Source organism: Mustelus asterias, chromosome 9 (genome assembly GCF_964213995.1).
Source record: "Mustelus asterias chromosome 9, sMusAst1.hap1.1, whole genome shotgun sequence".
Lineage (NCBI taxonomy): Eukaryota > Metazoa > Chordata > Chondrichthyes > Carcharhiniformes > Triakidae > Mustelus > Mustelus asterias.
The window spans coordinates 6,095,851-6,121,658 of NC_135809.1; the positions used below are offsets into that span (position 1 = coordinate 6,095,851).

The 25,808-nt window shown below is 46.8% G+C and overlaps 1 protein-coding gene across 1 annotated transcript in view; it reads right to left on the reverse strand.

The window, feature by feature from the left end:
• The window catches only part of LOC144499018 (NADH-cytochrome b5 reductase 3-like), a 35,457-nt gene extending 10,063 nt beyond the window's left edge, over positions 1-25,394 (reverse strand). Inside the window, exons 1-5 of the mRNA XM_078221076.1 lie at positions 25,320-25,394; positions 21,348-21,386; positions 16,997-17,125; positions 8,504-8,576; positions 535-641 (exon numbers count right to left, since the gene is read on the reverse strand). Coding sequence (XP_078077202.1) covers positions 535-641; positions 8,504-8,576; positions 16,997-17,125; positions 21,348-21,386; positions 25,320-25,394 — 423 coding nt within the window. The remainder of the gene's footprint in view (positions 1-534; positions 642-8,503; positions 8,577-16,996; positions 17,126-21,347; positions 21,387-25,319) is intronic.
• Between the last annotated feature and the right edge of the window lie 414 nt (positions 25,395-25,808).

Consider the following 25,808-nt stretch of genomic DNA (forward strand, 5'->3'; position numbering starts at 1 on the left):
GTGCGCGTGGTGCCAGTGTGTGCGCGTGGTGCCAGTGTGTGCGCATGGTGCCAGTGTGTGCGCGTGGTGCCAGTGTGTGCGCGTGGTGCCAGTGTGTGCGCATGGTGCCAGTGTGTGCGCATGGTGCCAGTGTGTGCGCATGGTGCCAGTGTGTGCGCGTGGTGCCAGTGTGTGCGCATGGTGCCAGTGTGTGCGCATGGTGCCAGTGTGTGCGCATGGTGCCAGTGTGTGCGCATGGTGCCAGTGTGTGCGCGTGGTGCCAGTGTGTGTCAGTGAGAACCAGTGAGATAGTGGCTGTTGTGTGCTGGAGATGGGATACTTGGCACGGAGTTGAGTTAAAAAGGAATGGAGCTTTATTGATGGTGTGGGGTCTCTTCCATGGCTGCTTCTCTCGCTCCGTTTCCCGCGCTGGGTCTACTACAGTATTTCAGGTGTATACATTAGTACAGCAGAGCTCCAGAGACCCAATAGGAATAAATAAATACATAACAGTGAACCACCGCAGACAGACCAAGCTTCACAGCCGTCCCTCACCTTGACCACCAGATCCACGAAGCCCTTATCATCATCACTGGAGACAGGTGTGTATGGCCTGACAACAAGTTCCCCGTTAATCCTCGCCGATAAGTAGATATGTTGCCCTGTTTCAAAAGAAGAAGAGCAAGTTATTTTGTGCTACACAGAACCAAATCCTGCTCTTTAAACCCTGGCTTACTGATGGCCAAAGTCTAATCGAAAACATTGATTAGAGAATGAAGCATAGAATCCCTACAATGCAGAAGAGGCCACCCGAGCAGGCAGATGGGGCCTTGATTTAACATTGTATCCAAAATACAGCACTTCTGACAATGAAGCACTCCCTCGGTACTGCACAGGTGGGTCAGTCTTGATTTGGATTTAAACCCAGAAGTTCGACTCAAGAAGTCCCCTGAGCCGTGACTGACATTGGGAAGCAAAACTGGGTGGAAAGGCAAGTTGCCAGAGGGATACAAACAGCTTACAAAAGAGATACTGATTGTTTAAGTAAGTGGACACAAAGTTGGCAAATTAGAGTATAATGTGGGAAAATGTGAAGTTGTTCATTTTGGAAGGGAGAACAAAAGAACAGAGTGTTATTTAAATCAAGAAAAAAAACTACAGAAAGCTGCAACTCAAAGGGGACTTGGAGAAACACAGAAAGCTCGCACACAGAGGCAGCAGGTAATCAGGAAAGCTAATGGAATGTTGGCCCTTATTTCAAGGGGGTTGGACTATAAGGGTTGGGAAGTCTTGCTGCAACTGTACAAGATACTGGTGAGACCACATCTGGAGCAGTCCTTGTCCCCTTATTTAAGGGAACATACTTGATTGGAGGCAGTTCAGAGAAGGTTCACTAGGATGATCCCCGGTATGGAGGGATTGTCTTATGAGGAAAGGTTAAACAGGCTGAGACTCTACTCATTGGAATTGAGAAGAATGAGGTGATCTCATTGAAACATATAGGATTCTTAAGGGACTTGACAGGATAAATGCCTAGAGGATGCTTCCCCTCATGTTTGATTCCCCTCATGGATGTTTCCCCTCAAGGAATCTGGGGCAGCACGGTGGCACAGTGGCTAGCACCACTGCCTCACAGCACCCATGACCCGGGTTCAATTCTCGGCTTGGGTGACTGTGTGGAGTTTGCACATTCTCCCCGTGTCTGCGTGGGTTTTCTCCAGGTGCTCTGTTTCCTCCCATAGTCCAAAGATGTGTGGGTTAGGTGGATTGGTCAGAGTAAATTGCCCCTTAGTTCAGGGGACTAGTTAGGGTAAATGCAGGGGTTATGGGGATAAGGCCTGGGTGGGATTGCGGTCGGTGTAGACTTGATGGGTCGAATGGCCTCCTCCTGCACTTTAGGATTCTATGAACCAGAGAGCACAGTCTCAGAATAAAGGGACACCAACTTAAGACTGAGATGAGGAGGAATTTCTTCTCAGAGGGTTGAGTGTCTTTGGAACTCCTTGCCACAGAGCGCCGTGGGGGCGGAGCTCTTGTGTATATTTAAGGCTGAGATGGATATATTTTTGATCAGTGCGGGAATCAAGGGTTACAGGGAAAGGGCAGGAAAGTGGAAGTGAGGAATGTCAGATCAGCCAAGATCCTATTGAATGGTGGAACAGGCTCGAGGGGCCAAATGGCCTACTCCTGTTCCTATTCCTGATGATCCATCAGCCCATTAGCTCCATTCACGTTAGTCTTCAGGTTTCTCCAGCTTAACAGGAAACCAGAATATAATTTAAAACTCTATCCATTGGGTTCCAATTATTTATATTTGCCAACTTCCCCCCTCTTTAAAACATCTGGAAAGCAAGCCAATGAAACAAGGCAATGACTGGCAAAGCTTTAAAAAAAAATCACAAATAATCATCCTGGATTTATCTTCTAAAGAACTAAATACAAAATATTTCATGAAGAAAGAATATAAAGGGTGATTCAGCAGGAATTTATCCAGCTTAACACACAGGATAGAATCCCTGTAGTGCAGGAGGAGGCCATTCAGCCCATCGAGTCTACACCGACAACAATCCCACCCAGGCCCAATCCCCACATATTTATCCCGCTAATCGCTCTAACCTACACGCCTTGGGACACTAAGGAGCAAGTTAGCATGACCAATGCACCTACCCCGCACATCTTTCGGACTGTGGGAGGAAACCAGAGCCGGAGGAAATCCACGCAGACACGGGGAGAACGTACAGACTCCACACAGATATGAACCAAGTCAGGAATTGAACCCAGGTCCCTGGAGCTGTGAGGCAGCAGTGCTAACCACTGTGCCACCATGCCGTCTGGATAGGAGTAGACCATGCAGCAACTTGCATCTTCTCGGTCATTGGATACGACTGTGGCTGATCATTTATTGCAAGCTCCACTTTCCTACCCATATCCCTTGATCAGAGGAGACATTAAAAAAATTATCCCTAGCCTTGAATATACTTAACCTTGGAGCATCTTTGCCTTTTCGTGGCAGAGAATATAAATGATTCACAATCCTCAAGTAGAAAGATTTCCCTTCGTCTCAGCTCTACACAATTACTCTGAGATTGTGCCCCACATGTTCTAGGTTTCCCTTTGTGTCTTCCCTGGCAAACCCCTTCAGAGTCAACAAGATCACCTCTTCTAAACTGCAGAAAGTACGGACCCAATTTACTCTCAACCATAGGGCAACTCTCTCATCCCAGCAACCAATCCAGTGAAATTTTGCTCTACCACTCCCAAAATGTATCCTTCCCTAGATAGATGGCGGCACGGTAGCACAGTGGTTAGCACTGCTCCTTCACAGCTCCAGGGACCTGGGTTCGATTCCCGGCTCGGGTCACTGTCTGTGTGGAGTTTGCACATTCTCCTCGTGTCAGCGTGGGTTTCCTCTGGGTGCTCCAGTTTCCTCCCACAGTCCAAAGGTGTGCGGGTTAGGTTGATTGGCCATGCCAAAATTGCCCCTTAGTGTCCTGGGATGCGTAGATTAGAGGAATTAGCGGGTAAAATATGTAGGGATATGGGGGTAGGGCCTGGGTGGGATTGTGGTCGGTGCAGACTCGATGGGCCGAATGGCCTCTTTCTGTACTGTAGGGTTTCTATGTTTCTATAGAGAAAGCAAAACAGTGACACTGATTTCACTGACTTGCCAAAGAAAAGTCCTTAAAAAAAAAAAGCATCGGCAACATGAACGTTCAAATTAAACACACCCACGCTCAAAAAACTGAACAAAACTGCCGCAAACATTTCCATTACTTCATCATAAACCATTCCTCAAGTTCTCCAACTCCTCAATAAAGTTGTAGCTTCACAGTTGAGATTTTGAAAATACCAGCTTACACTGGCGGGGGGGGGGGGGGGTTGGTTTATCAGGTCTAAGGGAAATCCACCGAAACTTTCTTGTGTCCTGATTTAACCTTGGTTGCTGGTAGCAACTGCTACATAGCAGATTCAACAGACAAGAACCAGAGGTACCGTTTAAAAATAAGGGGCGAGGGGGTCTCCCAGTTAAAACTAAGGTGAGAATCTTTTTCCCTTCAGAGGGTCATGAACTCTTCCCCAGAGATTGGTAGAGGAGGGCCTTTCAATGTTTTTCCGGCAGAGGGAGGTAGATTTTTGACGAATAAGAGTCAAAGGTTATTGGGGGAAAAGCGAAATGTGAAGTTGGGGCCGCATTCGGATCAGCTGGGATTTGACTGAGTCTTGGAGCAGGCTCGAGGGGCTGAATGGCCTGCTACTGATTGCCGTGTTCACATTCACTAACCACACAACAGGCTACAGTGTTCAGTAGTTTCAGTTGTTGCTGAAGCCTATCATTCACTCTGTGGTGAACTTGGCAATCGAGCCAGGAGCTGAACAGTTTCCGGGACTGGCCGGTTATTCTGCTGCTTTTGACTCAACTGTATTTCTCAAAGACCGCGTGATAACGAGTTCGAATATCTCAGGAAGTGGGTAGAAGCCAGCAACGAAACAGCGGATTGGCTTAAAGTCAAAGCTCACCATGAAAACCACACCCGAGCGAGTAGCAGTAAACTTAATCTGACAAATCAAAGAATAGGCATGAGGAAAAGTTACTATCAATGGGGACGGCACAGTGGGTTAGCTCTGCTGCCTCACAGCGCCAGGGCCCCGGGTTCGATTCCCGGCTCGGGTCACTGTCTGTGTGGAGTCCGCACGTTCTCCCCGTGTCTGCGTGGGTTTCCTCCGGCTGCTCCGGTTTCCTCCCACACTCCAAAGACGTGCAGGTTGGGGAGATGATGGCTTAGTGGTGTAATCGCTCGACTACTAATCCAGAAACTCAACTTTTGTTGTGGGGACCTGGGTTCGAATCCCGCCAAGGCAGCTGGTGGAATTTGAATTTAATAAAAAATATCTGGAATTAAGAATCTACTGATGACCACGAAACCATTGTCGATTGTCGGAAAAACCCATCTGGTTCACTAATGTCCTTCAGAGAAGGAAATCTGCCATCCTTACCTGGTCTGGCCTACATGTGACTCCAACAACGTGGTTGACTCTCAACTGCCCTCGGGCAACTAGGGATGGGCAATAAATGCTGGCCCAGCCAGCGACGCCCATGTCCCCACAAATGAACAAAAAATAATAAAAAGGTTAGGTTGATTGGCCATGCTAAATTGCCCCTTAGGTGTCCCAATATGTGTAGGATAGGGGGATTAGCGAGTTAAATATGTGGGGTTGCAGGGCTAGGGCCTGGGTCAGATGCTCTGTCGGAAAGTCGGTGCAGACTTGACGGGTGAATGACCTTTTCCTGAACTGAACAAGCAACAAAGAACAGCACAGCACAGGAACAGGCCCTTCAAGCCTGCGCCGATCATCTAGACCAACCGCTTATATCCCTCTATTCCCCGTCTGTTCATGTGTCTATCCAGATAAGTCTTAAATGTCACTAACGTATCTGCCTCAACCACCTCACTTAGCAGCGCATTCCAGGCCCCCATCACCCTCTGTGTAAAAACCTCCCCTCACATCTCCACTGAACCTTTCCCCCCTCACTTTGAACTTGTGCCCTCTTGTAATTGTCATTTCCACCCTGGGAAAAAGCTTCCAACTGTTCACCCTATCAATACCTCACATAATTTTATAAACTTCTATCGGGTCACCCCTCAGCCTCTGTCTTTCCAGGGAGAACAATCCCAGTTTATTCAATCTCTCCTCATAGCTAATACCCTCCATACCAGGCAACATCCTGGTAAACCTTTTCTGTACTCCCTCCAAAGCCACCACATCCTTCTGGTAGTGTGGCGACCAGAATTGGACACAGTATTCCAAATGTGGCCGAACCAACGTTTTATATAACTGTAACATAACTTGCCAACTTTTATACTCAATGCCCCGGCTGATGAACGCAAGCGTGCTATATGCTTTCATCACCACCTTTTCCACCTGTGCTGCCACTTTTAAGGTTCCTTGGACTTGTACTCCCAGATCTCTCTGTGTGTCTATGCTCCTGATGGTTCTGCCATTTATTTTATAGCTCCCACCTGAACTGGATCTACCAAAATGCATCACCTCACATTTGTCCGGATTAAATTCCATCTGCCATTTCTCCGCCCAATTTTCCAGCCTATCTATATCCTGCTGTATTCTCTGACAATCTTCATCACTATCCACCAATCTTAGTATCATCTGCAAACTTGCTAATCAGACCAGCTACGCTTTCTTCCAAGTAATTTATATACATTGCAAACAGCAGAGGTCCCAGCACTGACAACTGCGGAACACCACTAGTTACAGACCTCCATTCAGAAAAACATCCTTCCACCGCTTTCCTCTGTCTTCCAGGGATTCTATAATTTTATGAATTGTAACTTTCCAATGCCACTATTTCAACACAGCTAGATTGAAGGATACCAAACTGCTTCATTTCTGAGGGACTCATTTTAATGCAGCACCACCCCACCCAGCAGTGAACCCATGGGACTGAATTGGCCGCCCAATTCCCCACTGTCACATCTCCCCAACCTCTCCCCCCACAGCGAAGTCAACCTTATCTGAAGAGATGCAATACATGGAGAACGTGCCCCTGTCTACATCAATGGAGATGAAGTAGAAAGGGTCGAGAGCTTCAGGTTTTTAGGTGTCCAGATCACCAACAACCTGTCCTGGTCCCCCCATGCCGACACTATAGTTAAGAAAGCCCACCAACGCCTCTACTTTCTCAGAAGACTAAGGAAATTTGGTATGTCAGCTGTGACTCTCACCAACTTGTACAGATGCACCATAGAAAGCATTCTTTCTAGTTGTATCACAAATTGGTCTGGCTCCTGCTCTGCCCAAGACCACCAGGAACTACAAAGGGTCATGAATGTAGCCCAATCCATCACGCAAACCAGCCTCCCATCCATTGACTCAGTCTACACTTCCCGCTGCCTCGGCAAAGCAGCCGGCATAATTAAGGACCCCATGCACCCCGAACATTCTCTCTTCCGCCTTCTTCCGTCGGGAAAAAGATACAAAAGTCTGAGGTCACGTACCAACCGACTCAAGAACAGCTTCTTCCCTGCTGCTGTCAAACTTTTGAATGGACCTACCTTGCATTAAGTTGATCTTTCTCTACACCCTAGCTATGACTGTAACACTACATTCTGCACTCTCTCCTTTCCCTCTCTATGTACGGTATACTTAATCGGTATAGCGCAAGAAACAATACTTTTCACTATGTTAATACATGTGACAATAATAAATCAAACCAAATGTTCAATTTTTAAGTTGCATTGTAGACCTACAAAAAAAAACTTTTAAAAACTTGCTTAAACTGCAGAGGTTCAGGGAGTCAACTCACCACCACTTTCATAAGAGCAATTAAGAATGGACAATAAATGCTGGCCTAGCCAGCAATGCCCATGTCCCAGGAGTGAATTTTTTTTTAATTGTAAAAATCAAGCAAGCGGCCATTAAAAAACCATTTTTAATTAACGTACATCACACCTTGAAAAGAGTCAACGGAACTGGTGGAACATTCTTCGATCCAAAAAAAGAGTCAGAGTAGAACTTTGGTGAGGTCACAGCTGGAGTACTGTGCGCAGTTCTGGTCGCCACATTATCGGAAGGATGTGATTGCACTGGAGGGAGTGCAGAGGAGATTCATCAGGATGCTGCCTGGGATGGAACATTTAATTTATAAGGAGAGGTTGGATCGGCTTGGGTTGTTTTCTCTGTGGAGCAGAGAAGACTGAGGGGTGTCTTGATCGAGGTGGTCAAGGTTATGAGGGGCGTGGATAGGGAGCAGCTGTTCCCCTTAGTTGAAGGGTCAGTTATGAGGGGACACGAGTTAAAAGTGAGGGGCGGGAGGTTTAGGGGGGAATTTGAGGAAAATCCTTTTTACCCAGAGGGTGGTGAGGGACTGGAATGCGCTGCCTGGGAGGGGGGTGGAGGCGGGATGCCTCACATCCTTTAAAAAGTATCTGGATGAGTACTTGGCGCGTCATAACATTCAAGGCTATGGGCCAAGTGCTGGCAGGTGGGCAGGTCAGGGCCTTTCGTGCGTTGGTGGAGACTCAATGGGCCGAAGGGCCTCTTCTGCACTGTAGTATTCTGTGATTCTGTGAAACATTAACAGTTGCCCTCGGCTGTGATGCTGCCAGAACTGCTGAGATTACTCTACATTTTATTTTTAACATTCAAGTAATCCTTCCTAATTAACTTCCAAGATGCAATGGGTGGGATTCTCCAGCCAGCAGGATTCTCTGGTCCCGCTGCAGTGAACAGAGACTGGGCTGGCTGCAGTAACTCTTATTTAACTGACAGAAAACAGAAACTCAGGAGATTTTCCAACTTTAATCGAGGACGGCACGGTGGCGCAGTGGTTAGCACTGGTGCCTCACAGCGCCAGGGACTCGGGGTTCAATTCCCGGCTTGGGTCACTGTCTGTGCGGAGTTTGCACACTCTCCCCGTGTCTGCGTGGGTTTCCTCTGGGTGCAGACTCGATGGGCCGAATAGCCTCCTTCTGTACTGTAGGGATTCTATGATCAGATAAACACTCACCAACTGGCAAACCCAAAACATGTTCTGGAGAATTGAGCGCGAACCGGAACCTCCGCGTGTCACGGGAAACAACCTGGAAAGAGCAACGACATGAACACAATGAAACTTTCCAAATATCCTCACCCCCACAGATAGAATCAAAGCTGTGTGGAAATTTTATCAGTGAGACAGAGCATTGGCATTCGGAATGTTAATTGTTACAAGACAAATCAAACCAAGTTCCATAAGTCACATGATACACTTTTAATGAACTTATTGACCAATCACAGTGATCAATCTCTATCAATGAACCTACAACAAATGCAGACACAAGGAGAGGAATTCCCCTGGTGAACCAGAAGGTTCAGGGTACCTGTTGCCCCCGAGTTCACTAAAGTTAGCACAACTGAGTTTATGGGGTGGCACAGTGGTTAGCACTGCTGCCTCACAGCACCAGGGACCCAGGTTCGATTCCCGGCTTTTGTCACTGTCTGTGCAGACTCCGCACATTCTCCTCGTGTCTGCGTGGGTTTCCTCCGGTTTCCACCCACAGTCCAAAGATGTGCGGGTTAGGTAGGTTGGCTAAAATGCCCCTTAGTGTCAGGGGGATTAGCTAGGGTAAATGCATGGGGTTACGGGGAGAGGGCCCGGGTGGGATTGTGGTCGGTACAGACTTGATGGGCCAAATGGCCTCCTTCTGCACTGTAGGGATTCTACGATTCTATGAACTGCCTGTGGAATGAATAGGCCAGAGCAGCCGCTCCCAAACTGTGGGTCATCACCCCTGATGAGGGCACAGAGATGGCCCCCAATTGCCAAAGAAGCAATGCCAAGTGTCCTCATGAAGGCTGTGGTGACAATGAACAAGTATTGTCCTTGGTCAGCTCTGTGTAATAATGTACAGAATCGTAACAGAGCAAAGTCGAGGTCAATCCCTTCACCCCATGGTTCATAACCAGTACCACAGAATTGTAACAGTGCAGAGATAGCCATTCAGCCCATCAGTTTGCACCAACTCTCCAAGGGGAGCTTTAAGGGGAGGGATGAGGGTCTAGTGGTATCATCAATAGACTATTAATCTCAGCTAATGTTCTGCGGACCTGGGTTCGAATCCCACCATGGCAATGGTTTGGTTGAATTAGAATTCAATAAAAACAAAATCTGGAATTAAGAATCTACTGATGACCATGAAATATAGAAACATAGAAAACTACAGCACAAAACAGGCCCTTCGGCCCCAAAGAACAATACAGCACAGGAAACAGGCCCTTCAGCCCTCCAAGCCTGTGCCGCTCCTTGGTCCAACTAGACCAATCGTTTGTATCCCTCCATTCCCAGGCTGCTCATGTGACTATCCAGGTAAGTCTTAAACGATGTCAGCGTGCCTGCCTCCACCACCCTACTTGGCAGCGCATTCCAGGCCCCCACCACCCTCTGTGTAAAAAACATCCCTCTAATATCTGAGTTATACTTCATCCCTCTCACCTTGAGCCCGTGACCCCTTGTGAACGTCACTTCTGATCTGGGAAAAAGCTTCCCACCGTTCACCCTATCTATCCCCTTCATAATCTTGTACACCTCTATTAGATCTCCCCTCATTCTCCGTCTTTCCAGGGAGAACAACCCCAGTTTACCCAATCTCTCCTCATAGCTAAGACCCTCCATACCAGGCAACATCCTGGTAAACATTCTCTGCACTCTCTCTAACACCTCCACGTCCTTCTGGTAGTGCGGCGACCAGAACTGGACGCAGTACTCCAAATGTGGCCTAACCAGCGTTCTATACAGCTGCATCACAAGCTGTGCCGAACATATCCCTACCTTTTAGGCCTGCCTATAACCCTCCATCCTACTAAGTCCCATGTACTCATCCAGGAGTCTCTTAAAAGACCCTATTGAGTTTGCCTCCACCACCACTGATGGCAGCCGATTCCACTCAATTGACAAACCATTGTCAATTGTCGAGTAAACCCATCTGGTTCACTAATATCCTTTGGGGAAGGAAATCTGCCCTCCTTATCTGGTCTGGCCTACATGTGACTCCAGAGCCACAGCAATGTGGTTGACTCTCAAATCCCTCCAAGGGCAACTAGGGATGGACAATAAATGCTGGCCAACCAGCAACGCCCATGTCCCACGAATGAATTTTTTTAATGAGCGAGTTGTCTAAGCACCACCATCCTCCACCCTCTCCCCATAGCCCTGCACATTCTTGCTTTTCAGATAACAGTGCATTTCCCTTTCAAGTGCTTCAGTTGAACCTGCCTCCACCACACTCCCAGGCAGTGTGTTCCAGATCCTAACCACTCGCTGCATGATAATGTTTTTCCTCCTGTCGCTTCTGCTTCTTTTGCCAATTAACTTAAACCAGAGTCCACTGCTTCTCAATCCTTCCACCAATGGGAACAGTTTCTCCCGATCTAACTCTGTCCTGACCCTTCAGGATTTTGAGCATTTCTATAAAATCTCCAATTTCTTCAACCTATCTACGCAAGAAGTTTGCCCACTTCCCCCACACAGCCTCAATAGATTTTTGCGGGATTTCCAAAACCCTTTTTTGTGTAGAAATGCTTCCTGACGTCACTCGCCAATGACCTAATTTTAATATTACGCCCTCTGTGCCAGAGGAAAGGGCTCATCTCTATTGACCCAATTAAATCGTTTTGTTATTTTAAATAAACTGATTAGATTGAGCCTTGATCATCTAGTACTCAGAAACAAAACAACTCCGGAGGCCGATGTCCCTTCACCAAGTTTAGATTTATTTACATAGTCAGCAACACTCAGACAGGTTCTTCCTTGTACACAGAGTGTAAACCAGGAGGGCCAATAACCCTGACACGCCACTTTCTGTACACACGCAGGGCTCCCTGATTGGACAAGCCATTACTGCCTTAGTCAGGGAGCTCATATTCTAAGAGGTCCACATCATGGGCCTCATTAAAGTCATTACTCCAGAGAATGCAAGCCTTGTCCATGCAGCCTGTTCTCAAGTCCTGGGGTCATCCTGGTGAACCCAACACGGTATGGGGAGGGACAGTGTCACTTAGTGGGGTGGGACACGAGTTGGTGTCAGCAGCAACGTGCAATATGTCCTCCGAGCCACACGCCATCCTGACTTGGAACTAGATTGCATGTTGCTGGGTCAAAATACTGAACTCACTTCCCAACAGCAGTGTGGGTGTTCCTACAGGGACCTCAGTGACTCAGGAAGTTAGCTTATCACCAGATTGTCAAGGGCAATTAGGTATGGGCAATAGATGCAGGCTTTGCCAACGAAGCCCACATCCCATGAAAGAATAAAATAAAAATCATAAATTTGAAGGGCTATCTGAAGTCAGGAAGGGATCCCAAAGCCACGTGAAAGCCCATCGACAGGTCTCCAGGATACCTGTCCATCAACATCTGGTCGGACCCGGCTATCACGGTGGCACAGTGGTTAGCACTGCTGCCTCACAGCACGAGGGACCCAGGTTCGATTCCCGGTTTGGGTCACTGTCTGTGTGGAGTCTGCACGTTCTCCCCGTGTCTGTGTGGGTTTCCTCCCACAGTCCGAAAGACGTGCTGGTTAGGTGCATTGGCCATGCTAAATTCTCCCTCAGTGTACCCGAACAGGTGCCGGAGTGTGGCGACTGGGGGATTTTCACAGTAACTTCATTGCAGTGTTAATGTAAGCCTACTTGTGACATTGATAAATAAACTTTAACTTTATCAGATCAGCAGCAAACCTCTTGAATCTAAGAGGTGCCACTCACCTCCCACTCACTACCAAAGTGGTAAACGCAACGTGCAGCGCAACTGGCAGTATACCTTGGGTTTACCCAAGAACCAGTCAACATCAAGATTGACATCTATTGCACAGCCTCACTGCAACTAGAAGCTAGGAGAGAGAGGAAGAAAAATCCCAGAATATTCTGAGTACGATCAAATAATAAATTCACAAACGCTGCTCCATGTGCTTGTAAAACCCTCCAGTCAAAGTAGGACAGAGCTGCAAATAAAGGTTACAACACTGACTGGCTGGTGCTTGGAAAATATTGTTTTGGGTCACCTCAAAGCCGAGAGTCAGTGATTTATCTGTGACAGATTAATCACAACAAACAGGACACGGTGTATGAGGCACGCTGCTATTTATTGTATTTCATCCTGACTGATGCTGAGCAAAGTTAATTTAATCTTTGCTTTCTGTAACAGTACCAGTGGTGTGTAACTTGAAGTGTTAATGGTTCACTCCAGAGCAAACACTCTGGTCTATGATAAGGAGCTTCATGTAAACAGTAACAAAGCCAAGTCCACAGAGTGAAGCTGTATAGAGGCGAGGTTTACAAAAGTATCAGAAACCACTGATAGCCTTTGTTTGTTCATTTTATAGACATTTACATTTGGGTCACACTTTGAACAGGTTTGAGTCACTTGGGGCGGGATTTTTCAACCGCGCTCACTCCCAATGCCAGAAAATCCCGCCTGAGGTCAACGGACCTTTGCATGGTCCGCGTCCCGCCCCGTGGGTCCGCGTCCCGCCCCGTGGGTCCGCGTCCCGCCCCGTGGGTCCGCGTCCCGCCCCGTGGGTCCGCGTCCCGCCCCGTGGGTCCGCGTCCCGCCCCGTGGGTCCGCGTCCCGCCCCGTGGGTCCGCGTCCCGCCCCGTGGTGGGACGGGAAGATTCCGCCCTTGGTGTTGTACAGCTTTAAGAATCGTGGAATGGTTACATAACAGGAGGCCGCCATTCGGCCCATCGTGTCTGCCAAGAGCAACACACTCTCCCCTCCCCCCCCCCCCCCCCCCCCGATTTACAGCAGAACGCTGCAAATATTTTCTCTCCTGCAATTATCCAATACCCTTTTGAAACTCGTTATCGAATCAACTCCACCACAATGAAGCAGTGCATTCCAGCTCCAAACTGCTCGCGGCTTAAAAAGAACCACCCCCCCCCCTCCCCACCCCCGATCCTCCCCCACCCATCCACCCCCGAGCCCATGTCACCTTTGGTTCTTTTGCTAATCATCTTAAAATTGGTGCCCTCTGATTCTCGACCTTTCTGCCAAAGAGAACAGGTTTTTCCCTCTTGACTCTGTCCAAACTCCCTTTTATTGGTACCCGGTTTAGGTGATCGGTTTATACTGTACACAAAGTGGTTTTGGGTTTCATAGAATCCCTACAGTGCAGGAGGAGGCCGTTCAGCCCATCGACAACAATCCCACCCAGCCCCTATGCCCATAACCCCATGTATTTACCCCACTAATACTCCTAACCCATACATCTTTGGACACTAAGGGACAATTTAGCATGGCCAATCTACCTATTTCTTGACACAAATAAAACCTCTATGGCATAGGTTTATTATAATTCTTTCATGGGATGTGGGTGTCACTGGCAAGGCCAACATTTGCTGCCCATCCCTAATTGGACAACAACCTGTCCTGGTCCCTCCATTGCCGACACTATAGTTAAGAAAGCTCACCAACACCTCTCCTTTCTCAGAAGACTAAGGAACTTTGGCATGTCAGCTACGACTCTCACCAAGTTGTACAGATGCACCATAGAAAGCATTCTTTCTGGTTGTATCACAGCTTGGTATGGCTCCTGCTCTGCCCAAGTCCACAAGGAACTGCAAAAGGTTATGAATGTAGCCCAATCCATCACGCAAACCAGCCTTCCATCCATTGACTCTGTCTACACTTCCCGCTGCCTCAGAAAAGCAGCCAGCATAATTAAGGACCCCACACACCCCGGCCATTCTCTCTTCCACCTTCTTTCGTCAGGAAAAAGATACAAAAGTCTGAGGTCACATACCAACCGACTCAAGAACAGCTTCTTCCCTGCTGCTGTCAGACTTTTGAATGGAGCTACCTTGCACTCAGTTGATCTTTCCCTACATCCTAGCTATGACTGTAACACTACATTCTGCACTCTCTCCTTTACATAAGAACATAAGGACATAAGAACATAAGAACATAAGAAATAAGAGCAGGAGTAGGCCATCTAGCCCCTCGAGCCTGCCCCGCCATTCAATAAGATCATGGCTGATCTGAAGTGGATCACTTACCCGCCTGATCCCTATAACCCCTAATTCCCTTACCGATCAGGAATCCATCTATCCGTGATTTAAACATATTCAATGAGGTAGCCTCCACCACTTCAGTGGGCAGAGAATTCCAGAGATTCACCACCCTCTGAGAGAAGAAGTTCCTCCTCAACTCTGTCCTAAACTGACCCCGCTTTATTTTGAGGCTGTGCCCTCTAGTTCTAGTTTCCTTCCTAAGTGGAAAGAATCTCTCCACCTCCACCCTATCCAGCCCCTTCATTATCTTATAGGTCTCTACAAGATCCCCCCTCAGCCTTCTAAATTCCAACGAGTACAAACCCAATCTGCTCAGTCTCTCCTCATAATCAACACCCCTCATCTCTGGTATCAACCTGGTGAACCTTCTCTGCACTCCCTCCAAGGCCAATATATCCTTCCGCAAATAAGGGGACCAATACTGCACACAGTATTTCAGCTGCGGCCTCACCAATGCCCTGTACAGATGCAGCAAGATATCTCTGCTTTTATATTCTATCCCCCTTGCGATATAGGCCAACATCCCATTTGCCTTCTTGATCACCTGTTGCACCTGCAGACTGGGTTTTTGCGTCTCATGCACAAGGACCCCCAGATCCCTCTGCACAGCAGCATGTTGTAATTTTTTTCCATTTAGATAATAATCCAATTTGCTATTACTTCCTCCAAAGTGAATAACCTCGCATTTGTCAACGTTATACTCCATCTGCCAGATCCTCGCCCACTCACTCAGCCTGTCCAAATCTCTCTGCAGACCTTCTACGCCCTCCACACGATTCACTTTTCCACTTATCTTTGTGTCGTCTGCAAACTTTGTTACCCTATGTCGTCTACAAACTTTGTTACCCTTCTCTATGAACGGTATACTTTGTCTGCATAGCGCACAAGAAACAATACTTTTGACTGTATGTTAATACATGTGACAATAATAAATCAAATCAAAATTGCCCTTGAACTGAGTGGCTTGCTGGACTATTGCAAAGAACAATTAAGAGTCACCCACATTGCTGTTGGTCTGGAGTCACGTGTCGGCCACACTGTGCAGATTTCCTTCCCTGAAGGAATCGGACGTGCCTTATGACAATCGATGATAGTCTCATGTCAATATTAGCTTTATAATCCAGATTTTATTCATCGAGGGATTTTATTCAGGGTGGGATTTGAACCAACGTCCCCTCAGCATTAGCCTGGGGATCTGGATTACTAGTCCTGCGACATTCCCACTGCATCACCGTCTCTCTACCTGTGTTTATCATCCTAACTGTTAAAGATATACATGTTCATGGTTCAGGATCAATCTTAGGGGATGGTTGGCACAGTGATTAGCTTTGATGCCTCATGGTGCCAGGGACCCAGGTTCAATCCTGATCTCGGGTGACTTTTACACACGCACTCTCCCCATGTCCTTCTAACAACCACTATTGAATCCCTTTGTGATTAAACTCTCCAGTTGCCTCTGAACCGGTGACTGTGGTTAATGACCCCCTAGAAAGATTTAAGGGTAATGGGGACAGGGCCTGGGTGGGATTGTGGACGGTGCAGACTCGATGGGCCGAATGGCCTCCTTCTGTAGGATACTATGATATCCTTGGGAGGAGGAGAGGGTATAAAGTAGTTTGTTGGGGATTTGTTATGCAGCGATTGCGGGGGAAACTGGGATTCTAGCACAGAGAAGGTTAAAGGGAGATTTAGGAGGTATTCAAAATCATGAGGCTTTATTATTTTCTGAGCAAATAAGGGGAAACTGGTACCTCTGGTGGGTGGGTCAGAAACAGAGGTGAAAAATTTACAATAGTAGCTTTCCCACTGACTTAATTTTCTTGTTCAAATGTATCTTGCTGATCTTACTCAGATACCAGCAGCACAGGGAAAGCTGTGCTGTCTTCTCAATGACACTCCACTGCTATTCTTTACACACTGAAATACCTGTCCTTCCAAGATACAGACAAGCCCCTAACCTGCCAACATGCCCAGCATCATGGCTGAAGTCAGCAGGTGAATAGCAACACAGGAAGTTCGGATTACTGCTACAACTTCTCTCTCAAGATGGCACTGGAACGGGGCAACTTCTCGCAAGCTGTGCCCAGCATGCCTTCCAATTCTATCTTTTACTCTCGTTCTATGCTTCTAAAGCTTCACCGTAACTCTTTTAAACTCTCTAACAATGCTCTAATTCAATTTCTTACAGATTTGGCACAAGAACAGCTTCTTCCCTGCTGCTCTCAGACTTTTGAATGGATCTACCTCGCATTAAGTTGATCTCTCTCTGCACCCTAGCTATGACTGTAACACTACATTCTGCACTCTCTCGTTTCCTTCTCTATGAACGGTATGCTTTGTCTGTATAGCGCGCAAGAAACAATACTTTTGACTGTATGTTAATACATGTGATGATAATAAATCAAATCAAAAATCAACTTGGGTCAATTTCCAGCGAGTTCACGCCGTCACTCACCTCTTTGTCAATCAGCCTCAGTGGATACTTGATGTTTGAGTCCTCGAGTGTGATTGGTGGACCTTTAACTTTGAGCTGAAGTAGCTTCAGAATGAAGTCAACCAGCGAGCACACAAAGGAATGAAACACCTGCAAAATGGAGGCAAAATATCACCATAGAATCATAAGCACGAGACTTCATTCAGCCCATAACCGTCTGTGTTTGGGTTGGTTCGCTCAGTTGGTGAGATTGTTAATGAGGGATTCTGAACGATGCCAATGCCACAGCTTCCATCCCCATATTGGCTGTGGTGGTTCATGGAGCTACCTTGCTGTGAAGTGGGCCCCCTCAAACTATACAATCAATTGTCTCACTCTCTAATAGAGAGATGCCTATGGTCCTTTGTGGAACTTTACCTGGTTTTTGAAGGAGCTGTCCAATTTAATTCCATTAATAACCCTGAAAATTAATCCTCTTCAAATACACGTCCTTTTGCCTTTTGAAAGTTCCCACAGAATCCTATTCCACCAACCTTTCATGATGTGGAGTTGCCGGCGTTGGACTGGGGTGGGCACAGTAAGAAGTCTCACAACACCAGGTTAAAGTCCAACAGGTTTATTTGGTAGCACGAGCTTTCGGAGTGTTGCCCCCCTGATGACCTCACCTGATGAAGGAGCAGTGCTCCGAAAGCCCGTGCTACCAAATAAACCATTTGGACTTTAACCTGGTGTTGAGAGACTACTTACTGTGCCTACCCCAGTCCAACGCCGGCAACTCCACATCATGGCTACCACCGACACCGCAAACTGCCGGCTCAAAGTGGAGAGGATCTCCAACCTTTCAGGCAGTGCTTTCTAGATCTTAACATCTGTGTGAAAACATTTGTTCTAATTTCCCTTCTGGTTCTTTTAATATTGTAAATTTTTCACCTCTGTTTCCGACCAACCCACCAGAGGTACCAGTTTCTCCTTATTTGCTCTGAAAATATTAAACCTTCGCGATTTTGAATAGCTCCTAAATCTCCCTTTAACCTTCTCTGTGCTAGAATCCCAGTTTCCCCCACAATGGCTGCATAACAAATCCCCAACAAACTACTTTATACCCTCTCCTCCTCCAATAGAATCATAGAATCCTACAGTGCAGAAGGAGGCCATTCGGCCCATCGAGTCTGCACCGACCACAATCCCACCCAGGCCCTATCCCCATTACCCTTAAATCTTTCTAGGGGGTCATTAACCACAGTCACCGGTTCAGAGGCAACTGGAGAGTTTAATCACAAAGGGATTCAATAGTGGTTGTTAGAAGGACATGGGGAGAGTGCGTGTATAAAAGTCACCCGAGATCAGGATTGAATCTGGGTCCCTGGCACCATGAGGCATCAATGCTAATCACTGTGCCAACCATCCCCTAAGATTGATCCTGAACAATGTTTCAAGATAGACCATAAGATGGTACAAACTGGGGGAGAAGTGTTCAGAAAGGATGGAAGGAAGCATTTCTTCACACACATCTGCATTTGTATAGCACCTTCTGACTATTTATTGTAAACAAAAACAGAAAATGCTGGAAAATCGTAGCAGGTCTGAAACCATCTGTGGAGAGAGAATAATCTTAGAAAAGAATCTTAGAAACCCTACAGTGCAGAAAGAGGCCATTCGGCCCATCGAGTCTGCACCAACCACAATCCCACCCAGGCCCTATCCCCATATCCCTACATATTTACCCACTAATCCCTCTAACCTACGCATCCCGAAACACTAAGGGCAATTTTAGCTTGGCCAATCAACCTAACCCGCAAATCTTTGGACTGTGGGAGGAAACCGGAGCACCCGGAGGAAACCCACGCAGACACGAGGAGAATGTGCAAACTCCACACAGACAGTGACCCGAGCCGGGAATCGAACCCGGGTCCCTGGAGCTGTGAAGCAGCAGTGCTAACCACTGTGCTACCGTGCCACCCTGACTATTTATTGTAAACAAAAACAGAAAATGCTGGAAAATCGTAGCAGGTCTGACAGCATCCGTGAAACATTAGTGCTAATGTTTTGAGTCAGGATGACTCAGGGATCCAGACTCATAGAATCCTACAGTGCAGAAGGAGGCCACTTGGCCCATCGAGTCTGCACCGACCACAATCTTATCCAGGCCCTATCCCCATAACCCCATGCATTTACCCGAGCTAGTCCCCCTAACACTAAGGGGCAATTTAGCACGGCCAATCCACCTAACCCACACATCTTTGGAGTCCCGCCCAGAACAATACACAGTAGCCCAGCTGAGAACTGACCAAGGTTTCATACAACTTCCAGGCTTTCGAATTCAACTATTTACAATGCCAAATACCCCATACATTTCCAAAACTAACAAATCAACTTATCCTGTCACCCGCAAGAATTGGTGAATATGCAACCCCCGACCCCCCCCAATTGCTCTGCCTTGTACCCTCACAATAGTCCCATTTAGATTATATTGTCTCGCCATGTTGCCCTTCTCAAAGTGCATCATGGGGTGGCACAGTGGTTAGCACTGCTGCCTCACAGCGCCAGGGACCCCGGTTCAATTCCCGGCTTAGGTCACTGTTTGTGCGGAGTCTGCACGTTCTCCTCGTGTCTGAGGGGGTTTCCTCCGGGTGCCCCAGTTTCCTCCCACAGTCTGAAAGATGTGCTGGTTGGTCATGCGAAATTCTCCCTCAGTGGACCCGAACAGGCGGCGGAGTGTGGCAACTCGGGGATTTTCACAGTAACTTCATTGCAGTGTTAATGTAAGCCTACACTAATAAATAAACTTTCCCACTTATCCACCTTAACTGTATCTGCCATTTGTCAGCCCATGTTCTCCTGAAGTCTGCCATCCTGCTCACCAATTACTGTGTTGTTAACTTTCATCTCACTAAAAGACTTGGAAATGATACTCCCTAACCCAAACCCAGGTCATTCAGGGTGTAACAAGAAAGGTAAGTGAGCCAAAACAGCCACTGGGATTACCCCTGCTCCGGGCTCTCCAGTTACATCACACAAATTGTTTCTGATGTCTTAGTGACTTTTACAATTGGAATATATATTACTCCTGCGTAGCTTTCTCCAAAACGAAAGGCAGACTTGCATTTTTATAGCACCTTTCACAACCTCACCGTGCCCCAGAGTGCCCTACTGTTAATGCAAAACTTTATCAAACGCAGATACTACCGCAATGTAGGAAATGCAGCCGTCAATCTACACACAGCAAGCTCCCACAAACAGCTATGGAATAAATGACCAGATCACCTGTTCTGGGCATTGTTTGAGGGATAATGTACTAATTCTGCCTCTTAAGCATAAAGACATTTGGGGGAAAAAAATCCCTCGTGAGAGAGACCAAAACTAGGGGCCACAAATTAAGATAGTCACCAATAAATCCAATAAGGGGTTCAGAAGAAATGTCTTCACCCAGAGTGGTGAGAATATGAAATTGTTATCACATGAAGCAGTTGAGGTGAATAGTTTAGATACACTGAGGGGAAATCCACGTGTTTACTCGGGGGAGGAAGGAGAAGGGTCGATGCAGACTTGATGGGCTGAAGGGCTTCTTCTGCACTGTATGATTCTTGATATATGATACGCTGACAGGATAGGAAACAATGGAGTGGGATTAACAGCAGCATGGATCAGGTGGGCCAAATGGCCTGATTCTGTGCTATACTTTTTGTAAAAAAAAAGCCCTGGGCTATTTCAGGAAAAGTAACATCTGAGGGTAGGGGGCGGCACGGTGGTTAGCACTGCTGCCTCACAGCGCCAGGGACCCGAATTCAATTCTGGCCTCAGGTCACTGTCTGTGTGGAGTCTGCACGTTCTCCCCGTGTCTGCGTGGGTTTCCTCCCACAGTCCAAAGATGTGTGGTTTAGGTTGATTGGCCATGCTAAATTGGCCCTAGTGTCAAGGGGATTAGCAGGGTAAATATGGAGGGGTTATGGGCACAGGGCCTGGGTGGGATTGTGGTCATTGCAGGTTCGATGGGCCGAATGGCCTCCTTCTGCACTGTAGGGATTCTATGAATGCCTCTCTAATATCCAGGGGGTGATCTAAACAGATTGCTGGGGATTACAGAAACCCCGAGGTAGAGAGAGACTGGAAACACTAACAGGCCAGGATTTAATGGAGTTCGCGTGGACTGTAGTGAAATAATTCAGCTTCTTTCCGAATTGCTGCAATGAATCGTCACCCAGTATGTGACTCCGCAAACTGCCCAGAATCAACAACCCTCGACATAAAAATCCTTTCCACATCTAACCTCGTTCTAACTTAATGATTCTCGCCAAGGGCATCAACCTCAAACAACCACAGAATGTACAGCGCAGAAACAGGACATTCAGACTGACTGCTGTATGGCACAAACACAGAAACTGTTGGGCATACTCAGCAGGTCTGGCAACAGCTGTGGAAAGAGAAACAAAAGTTAACCTTTCAAGATGAAATTGACTCTGCAGAACTGAGGCAGAAACGTGACGGGTTTTGAACTGTTGAAAGGGGTCGGGAAGGGAAGGAAAGGTCTGAAATAGTGTAGAGAGGACTGGAGAGATTAAAAGACGTCTTTGTCATGGAACAAAAGGCAAAGGGGGTGACCATGGCTGCAGCAAATAAACAAAACATTTGTCCAGCAGTTGTACAAATGGCAGAATAATAAACAGCTCTGTCCAAAAATAAAAACACGGAAAACATGATTCAGACCAGTACGTGACAGAAGGACCTAGTCAAAATGGAAGAGAGAATTCATTCCAAGATTGTAGAACTCAATAGGCTGGGCTGAATGGCCTCCTTCTGCACTGTAGGGATTCTATGCAACATGCCTAATCGGGAGATTCCTCGAACTTGCTTTGAGTTTCACTGGAACAGTGCAACAGGCTGAGGTTAGAAATGCGAACACAATGTAGAATTAAAGTAAAAGCAAAATACTAAATGGGAGGCCTCTTATTTTTAAACTATGATTCCTAGTTCTGGTCTCTCCCACAAAGGGAAACATCCTCTCAGTCTCCAGCTCCCTCAGGATCTTATATGTTTCAATAAAGATCACCTCTCGCTAGTTGAAACTTTAACAGATACAGGCCCAACCTGTCCGACCTTTCCTCATAAGACAACCCCAATCCCCCATCCCAGGAATCAACTGAGTGAATCTTCTCTAAACTGCTTCGGATGCAAGGGAAACAATACAATTAATTGTATGCAGTAAAACAGCCAGTAGAACTGTAGCAAAACATCGCTACTTTTATATTCCGTTCCCCTTGCAATGAATGGCAACATTTCATATGCCTTCCCAATCACTTGCTGTACCTGCATACTAACATTTTGTGATTCAAGTCACTCTGTACCAGAGTTCTACAGTTTCTCTCTATTTAAATAATATACTGCTTTTCTTTTACTCCTGCCAAAGTGGACATTTTCCCACATTATCGTGGGGATTTGCTGTGCAGAGGGACCTGGGTGTCCTTGTGCAAGAATCACAAGGAGTTGGTTTGCAGGTGCAGCAGGTAATTAAGAAGGCAAATGGAATTTTGTCCTTCATTGCTAGAGGGATGGAGTTTAAAAACAGCGAGGTTATGTTGCAGCTGTATAAGGTGCTGGTGAGGCCACACCTGGAGTACTGAGTACAGTTTTGGTCTCCTTACTTGAGAAAGGATATACTGGCACTGGAGGGGGTGCAGAGGAGATCCACTAGGTTGATTCCGGAGCTGAGAGGGTTGGCTTATGAGGAGAGACTGGGTAGACTGGGGCTATACTCATTGGAATTCAGAAGAATGAGGGGAGATCTTATAGAAACATACACGGTTATGAAGGGAATAGATAAGATAGGAGCAGGAAGTTGTTTCCACTGGTGGGTGAAACTAGAACTAGGGGGCATGGCCTCACAATAAGGGGGAGCAGATTTAGGACTGAGTTGAGGAGGAACTTCTTCACACAAAGGGTTGTGAATCTGTGGAATTCCCTGCCCAGTGAAGCAATTGAGGCTACCTCATTGAATGTTTTTAAGGCAAGGATAGATACATTTTTGAACAGTAAAGGAATTAAGGGTTATGGTGAGTGGGCGGGTAAGTGGAGCTGAGTCCACAAAAAGATCAGTCATGATCTTATTGAATGGTGGAGCAGGTTCGAGGGGCCAGATGGTCTACTCCTACTCCTAGTTCTTGTGTTATTATGGTCATTGTTACCTCGATAGGAAGTCATTAACTAATGAAGTCTCATTGCACATTACCAGATCTAGTATAGCCTGCTCCCCGGATGGTGCTGAAACCTGCTGCTCTAAGAGGGCTACCTTTAACAAATTTTTTTGCCCAATCTATGTGTAGATTAAAATCAACCATGATTATATCCATGCCTCTCTCACAAGTAAGAAGTTTAACAACACCAGGTTAAAGTCCAACAGGTTTATTTGGTAGCAAAAGCCTTTTGCTACCAAATAAACCTGTTGGACTTTAACCTGGTGTTGTTAAACTTCTTACTGTGTTTACCCCAGTCCAACGCCGGCATCTCCACATCATGTCTCTCACAAGTCCCCATTATTTCCTCTCGCATACCCTGCCCTCCAGTTTGATTCTTTGAGGAGGACTTTACACCACTCATACAGGAGAATTCATCCCTTTATGATTGCTCACCTCTACCCAAACTGATTCTACACCTTAATCACCCGGGGCCAAAGTCATCTCTCTATTGTGCCGCTATCATCCTTAATTAACAGAGCTACCCCTCCAGCTTGCCCGAACTTCCTGTCCTTCCTAATTGTCAAGTAGCCTTGAATATTTAGATTCCAGTCTGAGCCATTATAAGGACACAGCTGCAGACACAACTCTGATGACAATCAGAGCACACATACTTAATATGTACTGTCAATTCAGCTGTTTTCTATTAATGCTACGTGTATTCAAATACAGAACCTTTAGTTTTTTTTTAAAAACTACTTGCATAACCTCCAGCCTTATCGACTGGTTCACTCTTAGGTTTGTATTCTGTCTCTTCCTGCCACACTCTGAGCATCATTTCCCTTATTCTTTCTTTGTTCTTTTGTCGACGGTTTCTCTATTTATCTCATCTTGCCAAACTAGACCTCTTCCCCACTAAAATACTGCGGCGGCTGGAAATCGGAAAGACAGACAGAAAATGCTGGAAAGACTCAGCAAGCCTGGCAGAATATGTGGAGAGAGAAACGCTTCGAGTCCGTTATGACTCCTCAGAACTGAAGAGGGGTAGAGATTGATGGGTTTTATAGTGAGGGGGGTTGCAGAATAGAAGGTCAAAGATAGGTGGGAGCGCTGGTTAGGTTGCAATGGACACCAGACAAAGGGAGTGTGAATGGTAGTGTTAAAGACCACAGCAGGTGTTAATAGTGGCATTAAGGTAAAATAGCAAAATGTGTTAATAGCAGAACGAGAGCCAGCACTCTGTGAAAGCAAAACAAGTTACGGATAGCCCAGTGGGGGAGGGAGTTGGGAGAGAATCAAGATGGAGGAGAGTTCATGGTCTGAAGTTGTTGAACTCAATGTCAAGTCCAAACGGCTGTTACATGTCTAATCCGAAGAGGTGCTGCTGTCCCCTCTGTTTGCGTTGGACCACACGGGAACATCGCACCAGACAAAGGACTGACACTGGAGCACAACAGCAAGATGGAGCGCTAAAATGGCAAGCACCTGGAAAGCCAGGCTCCTGCTTGCAGACTGAGCAAAAGTGTTCCGTAAAGCGGTCAGCCAGTCTACGTTCAGTCTCCCCAGTGTAGAGGAGACCACATTGGAAGCAGTTGATACAACAGAACAAATTGAAGGAGGTGAATGCAAACTCCTTCGCCTGAAAGCAGTGTTTGGGGCCTTGGACAGTGAGGAGGTAAGGGGGAAGGTGTTACACCTCCTTCAATCGCATGGTATGGGGATATGGTGTTCGGGGCAATGGAGGAGTGGACCAGAGTGTCACAGAGGGAACGGTCCCAATGGAATGCTGACAGGGGGGAGGAGGGGTGGCCGTGAGGGGAAGATGAGTTTGATTGTGTTGGCAGAAATAGCAGAGGATGATTCTTTGACTATGAAGGGGTGGAGAGACTGGGAGAATGGGATGGAGTCCTTACAGAAACAGGGTGTGAGGAGCTGTAGGAGTCAATAGGCTTGAAATGAATATTAATGAACTGTCGCTCACAGAAGTAAGGATAGGTGTAAAGGGGGGAAGGGGGAAAAGAGTGGACACTGACTTCAACAACTTCAGACCATGAACTCTCTCCTCCATTTTGGTTTATGTTCCCCTAACTCTCTCCCCGACTGGGCCATCTGCAACTGGTTTTGCTTTCACAGAGCGCTGACCCTTGTTCTGCTATTGATGCATTCTGTTACCTTACCTTCGTGCCACTATTAGCATCTTCTTTAGTCTTTAACACATCATTAACACTCCCTTTGTCTTGGGTCCATGACATTTATCAATCTGCCCTGAGCTCCCACCTACTGCTGACCTTCGATTCTGCTCCACCCCCTCTCTTCCGCTATAGAATCCATCACATTCTACCCCTCTTCAGCTCTGAAGAAGTCATGCAGACATAAAACGTTAACCTAATTCTAATTCTTTCTCCACAGACTTTGCCAGACCTGCTGGCACTTTCCGTTCTAACCCTAGCCCCCAGGTTTAAAGCCCTTTCTACTGCCTTAGATTGCCAAAACACTCACCCCCAACACAGTTCAGGTAAACACCTATCCCAACATTACAACTCCCATTTTCCACAGTGCTGCTGCCTAATGAATCAAAACCTATTCCTCACACACCGCGTAATTCTGTAATCTAATTCACCCCACAGCTGCTCGGAGTTTAGGTAGTAATCCAGAGATTATTATCT